We start from the raw sequence: 10,698 nt of genomic DNA, 5'->3' as shown, positions 1-10,698 counted from the left end.
AGACATTAAAGAGATTAAAGATGTGAAATAAAGTGATTGTCAGATCAGAATTATAGTGCCAACGAGTGGCTGACTCTTCAGAGAGTAGTACAGAGGAGAAGTGAGAAGAAAAAACAGGCCCATCAATTTTTTAGGACCCATTTGCACTGCTCCACCCCATACCGGTGTTCACTAACAGAAGTTGGGTTTCAAACTAGTCTACGTTTGAATCTCTCTACAAATCCACACATTTACACTCATTTCACCCTCACACACGTTAAACAAAAAAGCTTCTTCAGCACGGTGCTTAAAGAGTCATTTTTAACTGTGAGAATCGTCCACGTCCTGTAGAAGGAAACTCACAGGGTGCAGGGTGGTCTGTTCTTGATTAGGTTCTGGATTCAGTTTCTCAGCGAGCTCAGAGCTGTTTTCAGAAGACGTGTCACATTTAGCTGAAATACAAAAACAAAGACAGCTCGTTTTAGATCTCATGTAAGTCAAACAGCCAGGATATCATTTCTTCTCTTCTTCTAGTAACTTCAACTGATACAAACTGACTTTGTCTCGTTTACTAAAATATGAATTAAAAACATCAAACAAACCATATTAAATTCATCCCTCCTTCTTAAGATGGTTTAACACCAGGGACCCAGGCCTGGATCTGAGTCTGGATCAGAGTACTCTTGACACTGAAGTCATTTGACCAGTGTGAACACAAACGTACTGTACCCAAGTCTGTTAAAAGAGTCTCAGGCAGGATTCACGAGTGCTTGTGTACGAGTACGCTCTGTGGGAGATGTAAATGTCACTGTGCTCAAACAAGGAAGTGAGCCGCGATATAACAAATTCTAAACGGCTCCTTTCACATCAAAAACACGTCCTATCCAGCACAGGCCCGTTTCATCTTCTCAACTGCACAGCAGATATGGAAGTAAGAAGAGGGTCGTTGATGGCGTCTCAGAAATAACAAACAACCACAGTTAGCAGGATTGACTCAGTCTGCGAGTTGTTGCCATGGTTACTTCTTATTCTTCCTGCTTTTTGCCAGATTTGCAAACCCACTGTGAGCATACTGTCCCCTGTCGTATCGGACTGTGTACTTGGGTACAGAATGATGTTATTATTATTACTGTCTCTTACATTTTCTGCCTCTGTAAACCTTGTAACCGATGACAGCGAGGAGGAGAAGGACTGCAGCGATGACAGTGATGACAGCGATGATGGTGTGCCAGGGATTCACTGTTGAAGTCAACAAACACAGTTACAACCTGTGCAGATGAAGCAGGTTAGAGGAGGAGAACATGTGACAAGCAGACAGTCATCATCCTGTAAACATCATGGTTTGTCCTACTGCTGTTCATCTGAATCTCCACTCGTCTGTAAATAAATCCTCTATGTTTGATTCATCTTCCAGTCGTGTCGTTTATCTGAATCCTGATTTCTTTACATTGATGTTTCGCTCGATGACAGATTTTGTCAAACTCATTTTGACTGAACGAGGAAAACAAAGCATGAAAGATCTCCTGACATATTTATACATCCAGTAATTCATCAACTTCATCATCTCTACAAGTAAAGGAAGAATGTGCGACTTTTTGATCCGCTAGATTTCGCCCTTAACCACCAGCATGAAACCAAAACAAACAGCTGCTTGCTTGACATTTTAAACATTTTAAAATACAAACGGAAGTCTCTGCAGGCACTGCCTGAGAGCAGGAGTGTGTGATGAGTTTGTACTTTGTACTGTTGATTTCTGTAAGTGGAGCGGAGTGAGGAGGATGTTGAGAATGAACAAATCCTTTTACAAAACAGACAGTGAAGATCTACGTTTTCTTCAGTTAAACATTTGCTTATTAGTGGGCGATAACAAATGATTTGTATATGCACAAAGTTACATATATGTGTAACATGTAGCTATATATAAATCGTTTGCCAGACAGCCATGCGGTATCGCTGCAAACAATATTTTTTAAAGTTAAATAAAGCCTCTTTGAACAAAGCAGTCATGAGTGTTATTGACCTGTTCTGTGTAAATAGAAGGTCATTAAAGAGCAAACAGTACAGACAGGACTAACTCATCAATCATCATTAATCCATTTAAAACTTTTAACTTTTTAAAAGTTTTTAAAACTTAAAAAGTTTCCTTCCTTTAAGAGGTCGAGAGGTGAACATCATCATCCCTTTAATGAAAATACTTTTACAATTTGAAAAGTTTGGAAAAAAGGAAAAGACACAACGAAATGTTCCCTCCATCACACGACTGTCACAGTCAAATCCTCCTTTCATCACCTCTCATCCAGGTCTTACCGTAGTTGGTCTTGATCTCTCGTTTGTCCAGTTTGGTGACGATGACCTCCTCCACACCAGAGAGCTGAAACACACATTCATACCTCCCCCAGTCATCAGAGGGCAGTTCAAGGTCAGCGCTCATCTGGTAGGAGTCGTCGTGGTTGGGGAGGATCTCTCCGTGCTCCACTTCCTCATAAAGCTCCTCTCCATCTTTCCTCCAGAACATCACGGCTCTGTTGGGGTAGAAACCTGTAGCGTGGCAGGTGACCCGAGAGGACGGAGTCTTCTGGAGGAGAGACACTGTGGGGAGGTCTGGAGAACAAACAGGAAGACACATTCTAGTTTCTTTATCAGGATTTACTGTTAAATGAAGCTCTAGCGTAAGTTCAGTAAGGAAGACTTTAAGTGATCCACGATTTAGGTCTCATTCTCATTCACCCTATGTCACACTATCATATTTCCACTGTCAATCTTGAGCGGTTAGTTTGGGCTGTCTGTGGGTTAATTAGCTGTCCTGTCAGCGGACCTGATCTAACCAATGGCGCAGCGTTCCTCCCTCGTTTTCAGCCTGTCAGCGTTCAGCTCTCCTTTTATATATGATTCTTTCTCTACCTTAGTTCCTTCGTCCTGGTGTTTGTGCACCCCTCCACCTCCCCATCACCGCCGCAGCAGAATCATCCATCAATTCTTCATCCCACTTGGTCTCATCAAGTCCTCAGCTTCACCACCACCAGGGTCCGGACTCCATGGGGGGATTTATCCTAATGACGCTGAGAATTTCATTCTCCAAACTCATCCTCCACCCCATAGAGTCCAAGCGCCAAAAACTTTGTCAAGTCACATTTTTTACATTATCATTGTAATAAATAATTTTCTTAAGATCACATGTCTCTCCTGATTGAAATACTGTTAGCACTCATGTTTAAGGTCACTTTTTAAATGTACTTGGAAAAAAGGACCTTAAAATCCAGTGTGTCAACAATGAAAATCAACCTTCTTAAAGTCTAACTCAAAGAAGAGAGGGTCAGAGGGAAAGAAACAGAACAAGAGAGGGGAGGGGGGTTAACATGGAGTGATGAAGAAGAAGACAGAGAGAAATACAGAGAAACTATGAGAACCATCACCAGAGACCAGGTGAGCAAGGAGCTGAAGAGACTCCGCCCCAGGAAGGCAGCAGGCCCAGACAAGGTGTGTCCCAGGATGCTAAAGGCCTGCTCTGCTGAGCTGGGGGAGCCACTTCAGCATATCTTCAACATGAGCCTGCGGCTCGGGAAGGTTCCTGTGCTCTGGAAGACCTCGTGCCTCACCCCTGTCCCCAAGAAGAAAAACCCCAGTGAGCCAGGCGACTTCAGACCAATCGCTCTGACATCCCACGTTATGAAGACCTTCGAACGGCTGCTGCTCCAACACCTCAGACCCCAGGTACAACACGCACAGGATCCCCTGCAGTTTGCATACCAGGCAAAGGTGGGCGTGGACGATGCCATCCTCTATCTTCTACACAGGGCTTACTCTCATCTGGACAAAGGGAGCAGCGTGATGAGAATCATGTTCTTTGATTTCTCAAGCGCTTTCGACACCATCCATCCCCTCCTACTGAGAGACAAGCTGACCGAGATGAGGGTGGACTCGCACCTGGTGAGGTGGATCACGGACTACCTCACAGAGAGACCACAGTACGTCAGACTGAAAGACTGCACATCTGACACTGTGGTCAGCAGCACCGGAGCACCACAGGGGACCGTGCTCTCCCCTGTCCTGTTCACCCTGTACACCTCTGACTTCCAGTATAACTCTGAGCTCTGCCACATGCAGAAATACTCGGACGACACTGCGATAGTTGCTTGTGTCAGGGATGGACAGGAGGAGGAGTACAGGAGCCTGATCGAGGACTTTGTGACGTGGTGCAGTGACAACCATCTGCAGCTAAACACCTCCAAGACCAAGGAGATGGTGGTGGACTTCCGAAGGAACAAACCACATCTAGAACCTGTTTCCATCGGCGGGGTCGACGTGGAGGTGGTCAGGACCTACGGGTATCTGGGGCTGCAGCTGGATGACAAGCTGGACTGGTCGCCTAACATGGACACTACCTGCAGGAAGGGACAGAGTCGTCTGTACTTCCTGAGAAGGCTGGGGTCCTTCAACATCTGCAAAAAGCTGCTGCAGATGTTCTACCAGTCTGTGGTGTCCAGCATCCTCTTCTACGCAGTGGTGTGCTGGGGAGGAAGCTGCAAGAAGAGGGACGCAGCACGCCTGGACAGACTGGTGAGGAGGGCCGGCTCTGTGGTGGGCACAGAGCTGGACTCACTGGTGACAGTGGTAGAGAGGAGGTCTCTGGACAAAATGCTCTCCATCATGGACAACACACACCACCCTCTGCACAGCACCTTCACCGGGCAGAGGAGCATGTTCAGCGACAGACTGCTGTCACAGCCGTGCTCCACGGACAGACTCAAGAACTCTTTTGTCCCCCTGGCCATAAGACTGGACTAAACACTTCACTGTCACGGCAGGGAAGAAGCACACGGTGAACCCTGGACTCTTTTTTTCACTTTTTCTCATTCCTCATCTGCACTGCTGACCTCAGAGTCAGCCCCCAGTTGGACACTTTAATGCATATTGATAGTCACCTTACTGAGCACTGGTCACTTTAAAGATAATCACCCTAATCATGTCTGGTTTCATCCTAATGTTGTGTTTAGCTACATCTGTAATGGTTGACATGATCACCCTAATTAGGTCAAGTTTCACTCTATTGTCTTCAACACTTAATGCTAATCTGCTCCTCAATAGTTGGGTACTTAATGATAATCACCCAAATCACTCCTGGTTTCACCATATTGTCTTGGACACTTAATGCTAATCACTGCTCCTTTAAGTTGGTGAGCCAATTTACATTCCTGCATTGACTGTTTAACGACTGTACTCACCTCTGGCATAAGCTCAAACACCTCTGTACATGCACATGTAACTAGTTTCTAGAAGGCCAGCACTTTGTTTCTAAGGCTCTTTTACTGTTTACAGGTCTCTCTTAACCAACACATGTTTTTCTCTCCTCACAGGTTATGTACATTATGCTATATAAGTTTTAAGTCTAGTTGCTAATGCTAACTGCACAGGTTTAACATATAATTATGTTTACTCTTAGTCACATAGGGGCTGCTAAATCTTGTTTGGGGGATTATTGTATACAGAGGGGAGGGGGGACAGCGGGTGTGTATTGTAACTAATGTCTTGTGTCCTGCCTGTCTGTATACTGCTACTGAATGCCTTGAATTTCCCTCGGGATCAATAAAGTATCTATCTATCTATCTATCTATCTATCTATCTATCTATCTATCATGAGCAGCAGAGAGAAAGAGATTGAACATGAAGGGAAAGGTAAGCGGAAGCTTCAAGATAAAGACAGAACATGTGATAGAAATGTATGAAACATTGATTGATTGACAATATCAACAAGAAAATAAGAGGATGAACATTGTCAGAATTTAACTCCATCAGGTTATTTGATCCTACCTGTTCTCATCAGAGAGCTCCGACCATAGCTCAAAAACTTCTTCAGCAAGTCAACGCACTCTGTGGTGAAGTAGTTCTTAAAAAACTGTAGTTGAGCTTTGTCTTGATCCCACTGGTGTTTGGTGACGACAGCCCATTGTTGTGGAGCGATCCACGTCAATGTGTTGAAGTCCAGAGCTAAGAAGTCTTCTCCATTATAACCACACTGATTGTAACCAATAATCTCTCCAGTCTCATCGTCCCACTCACAGCTGTTCATATTCTGGAAAATGTGGACACCTGAGTGAGAGAGAGAGAGACAGAGAGAGAGAGAGAGACAGAGACAGAGAGAGAGACAGAGAGAGAGAGAGAGACAGAGACAGAGAGAGAGACAGAGAGAGAGAGAGAGAGAGACAGAGAGAGAGAGAGAGAAGAGACAGAGAGAGAGACAGAGACAGAGAGAGAGAGAGAGAGAGAGAGAGAGAGAGAGAGACAGAGAGAGAGAGACAGAGAGAGAGACAGAGACAGAGAGAGAGAGAGAGAGAGAGAGAGAGGGAGAGACAGAGAGAGAGACAGAGACAGAGACAGAGAGAGAGAGAGAGAGAGAGAGAGAGAGAGAGAGAGAGAGAGAGGGAGGTTATAGTTCAAATCCTTTCATAGACACACTGAGTCTAACATAAAGTTTTAGAAAGACACAAACACAGAGTTGTAGTATGAATCAGAAACAAACCTCCAGTTTGGTTGAAGCGCTTCATTAAATTGTCGAGGTGGAATTTGAACTTCTGCTGGTAATACAGAGCTGACCCAGTCACATCCTGCCAGTAGTGAGGATCATGTTCTGTGATCCTGTTCACCCAGTCATGATTGGACACAAATCTCTTGGTGTTACTGTCATAGTAATGTACCTGATATTCATCAATCATAACAACAATCACAAACTCTGGAAATGTTGTGACTTCAGAAGACGCCGTGGAGAAAATCGTCATGGAGTGCATCACTGTAAGGACAAAATGTTTTCATCAGTTTAATATGAAACTTTTTGAACCATTGAACAAAAGTTATTATCCAGCACACATAATCAAAATCACTTCAAGAACATTCAACCAAGCCTGATCATCTCTGTGCAGTCATTGAAGACTCTCGTTCATTAAGAGAGGAAGAGAAAAAGTTCTCCTGGAGCTCGTCTTCTGATATTTCTGAATTATGTGTTAAAAAATGTTTGGACACTGAAATAATTGATTCAACGAGTCAAATCTTCGAGTGATGCAGTCATGCTCCTGACTTTCACTGACAGACATGTTTATTTTTTTATTGAGGTCTTGACCATTCATGACTCGTCCTCACGAAGGTGGGTGTTATTACTGGAGTAAGATAAGATAATCCTTTATTCATCTCGCGAGCTGAGAAATTTACAGTGTTGCAGCAGCACAGAGCTGCTGTAACGTGCGGCCACCCAGGGCGGCGTCACTGTTTTCTTCACTGCTAGTGCAGAAAAAAAAGTATTGATGAGAAAGCCTTGAATCTGCCCTATTGTCTCTGTTAGTGTGTGTATGAATGTGCGTGTGTGTTGTTTGTGATTGTTGGTGCTTGTGTGGATCAATTTAATCTGGTTTTTATGTTGCTCCACTTGTGTGTGAATGTGTAGATGTGACCTGCAGTGTAAAAGTATTTTGAGTAGTCAGAAGACTAGAAAAGAAATATACAAGTTCAAATGCATTTATGTTGATTATTGTTGTGTTTATAATCTACTCTTTAGATAAATCTGTGCAGAAATAAATGTCTCCACTTGATAGACAGTTGTTGATAGTTGTTGAGGCTCGTTGTGGATGTTTTGTTACTTTTACAAATTAAAAAACTATACCTGTAGTACGTAATGATTTGGCCAAAATGCAGTTTGCAGTAAGCAAACAAGAGAGAGATTTGCATAATGCCAAAAGTACCAGGATGTCATACTGATTTGGGAAACATGTAGAACATGCGTCGGACCAGTCAACCTTGTGTACTGTTTCCCACGATGCAAAGTGCCAGATGAAATATTTGAACTCAGCCGTTATCTACTTCTGCATTCCAGGTCCGGAAACCAGTTTAACCGGCCAACACATCCTGTAAACTAACCAACGTACTACAACATACTACTTTTGAAGATGATTGCACATATAAGGAAACATGTAATGTAAATAAAGGGAAAAAAAGATTAAACAATAAAATAATGTAGACTACATAGAGGAAAATACAAATAAAAGAAAGCAATGGGCCTACAAAATATAAATTAAAATAAACCAATAAGATGTAATATAAATTATCCTGTTTAAATTTAGATGAGTGATTTCAAAAGGCACTTTTGGTCTAAATTAAAAATTGATTAAATCAATCCATGCTTGTTTTTGATTAGGAGTCGCACATGCAGTGATGTTTTATGGTTATTTTTGGACAGCACTGTTAAAAAACATCAACAATAACAACAACATATAGTAGAACATTAAAATGTAATTAAATACTCAATTTAAATGCTCTGTTAACCACTTTAAAGATTAAAAACTTATAACGACATGCAACATTTCTCTCTTTCCATTAAATCATCTTCAATGAATCTGAACTCACCTGCCGTCGTGTTGTGGAGGAAAAATCCCACGAGAGCCACAAACATCAAAGTCTTCATTGTAACCTGTGAACTCTTCAGCTTTAACCAATTCACATCCTTTATGTTTTTGACAGTTTTCTCTATGACTTCAACCTCTGTCTCAGCCAATAGGAATTCAGCCGGAGCATAAACGTCACCAGTAAACTGTTCAGACAGGTTGTGAGTGAAAGTGAAATCAGCTTGTTTTTCAGTCCATGGCAGAACATTGTGATGACTTTATTTATTCATCATAGTAATGTTAAACCTTCAAGCTGATCAGAGGATGTTGATATATTTTGTTGGTTAAAGTTTTAAGAACTGTTGTGGAATTTTTTCCATTACCAAAGAGTGAAAATAAAGAGTGAGAAGATCTATTCAAAAAGGAAGCCCAAGATCGATCTGGTCTCAACGAACATTTATTCGAAGGCAAGATAAGCGTTCGAAGACCCCTCTCTCACACGGTGAGGAGAGAAAAAGGCCCCGAGAAAAGGCAAACATGAAAACTTATACATTTCCATCACATTACACAGATCACTTCCCCATCACGCCACATAGAGCCACTGCCCACCTGGCAGGGCGCCATCTATCCCCTAGTGTGAGAAAAGAGACTACATGACTATTTACCATCTCCCAAGGCTGAGAAGGAGATGGAGTCCAGTGAGAAAGAGCCTGGGTGACTCTTCCCACATCTACAGAGTGTGAGAAACAGAATAAAGGGAACAAACTGATGGGAAACAAAACACCCAATATGCTGTGCATGTAGTATTCTAAGACATTTCAGATACATTTCATATGACAGATTCTATGAGACCTTCGTAGTACACATGGAGTAAAATTTTCCATAACAGAACACATAGACATTAGTGAGAGTTTAAAGGTCAGATACAGGGATAATATAGTCTGTAGAGATGACGTCTTATTGTGCTTTTGTTTGGCTGCTCTGTGATTTAATATAAAATGTCCTAATCCAGATATAAATATAGTTTGATATAAGTTTTAGTGAGTAAATGTGGTGAGCAGTAACTCAATGTGGTCTGTGATTATCACACATTTAAATACACGTGCACATTTATAATAATGTTATTAAACCAGATGAAGGAGGACATCTTAAACCTTTTTTGAAGTACTCATCATTCTCTTTATCACTTTCTGCATGTGTTGTGTACAAGTCTTCAGTAGAGGTCTACACACAGATTAGGCCGACTGTCAGGACAATGACTGACACACAAAAGAATAAAATAACTTTCCAGTCTTGATCATCTTCTCAGGTGATTGTTTGGAGCTGACTGTGCCCCGGGTGTTTCACTCAGTCCACAACATCTACTTCTGGTAAGTCCCACCACTTCATTCATGGTGCAACCCACAGCAGCTCTACAAAGCTACACGTTTACACTCATTTCGTGTCTCTCGGTAACTTCAAACCTGAGCAAACAAATATTACTTGTGGAGTTCCCCAAGGTTCAATCCTGGGGCCTCTTCTGTTTAACGTCTACATGCTCCCACCAGCTCAGATTATAAAAAACAATAAAATAAGTTATCATAACTACGCAGACGACACACACATATATTACAATGTGCTAGGAGATCACAGTCCTATCAAAGCACTGAATAAATGCATAGAGCAAATCAATAAGTGGGTGTGCAAAAATGTTCTCCAGTTGATCAAAGACAAAACAGAGGTTATTGTTTTTGGGACAAAGAAGGAGCGACGAAGATTCAGCACACAGCTTGAGTCAGTTAAACTCAAAACTACAGACCAGGCACGAAATATGGTCTGTTTGATTAGGTTCTGGATTCAGTTTCTCAGCGAGCTCAGAGCTGTTTTCAGAAGACGTGTCACATTTAGCTGAAATACAAAAACAAAGACAGCTCGTTTTAGATTTCATGTAAGTCAAACAGCCAGGATATCATTTCTTCTCTTCTTCTAGTAACTTTAAACCTTCAACTGATACAAAATGACTTTGTCTCGTTTACTAAAATATGAATTAAAAACATCAAACAAACCATATTAAACTCATCCCTCTTTCTTAAGGTGGTTTAACACCAGGGACCCCGGCCTGGATCTGAGTCTGGATCAGAGTACTCTTGACTCTAAAGTCAGGGTCATTTGACCAGTGTGAACACAAACGTACCGTACTCGTACTGTACCAGGTAGGAGACAACAATACAGGGAATATCACCACCTTGTTCAGGAGTTGTTACTGGATGAAGCCCGGTTTCAGTCATATTTCAGGCTTACTAAAATTAAATCTAAGTTTTTGAAACGTTTAAAGACTTTTAACTTGAGCTGTTTGGAATGGCTGCACAAAAAC

General features: G+C 42.1%; 1 protein-coding gene across 1 annotated transcript; it reads right to left on the bottom strand.

Moving 5' to 3' along the window:
* Positions 1-217: 217 nt before the first annotated feature.
* Positions 218-6,761, bottom strand: LOC306827180 (major histocompatibility complex class I-related gene protein-like; the record flags this gene model as incomplete). Its single annotated transcript, XM_079348849.1, has 5 exons — positions 218-431; positions 1,120-1,218; positions 2,287-2,580; positions 5,788-6,066; positions 6,497-6,761. 5 exons carry the CDS (start codon positions 6,759-6,761, stop codon positions 301-303), a joined length of 1,068 nt encoding a protein of 355 aa, XP_079204975.1. The 3' UTR covers positions 218-300.
* Positions 6,762-10,698: the final 3,937 nt, after the last annotated feature.

The sequence above is a fragment of the Symphodus melops genome, assembly GCF_947650265.1.
Source record: "Symphodus melops genome assembly, chromosome: 7".
NCBI lineage: Eukaryota > Metazoa > Chordata > Actinopteri > Labriformes > Labridae > Symphodus > Symphodus melops.
Note: the sequence above shows the minus strand (reverse complement) of the source record. Positions and strands in the feature narration are given on the sequence as shown.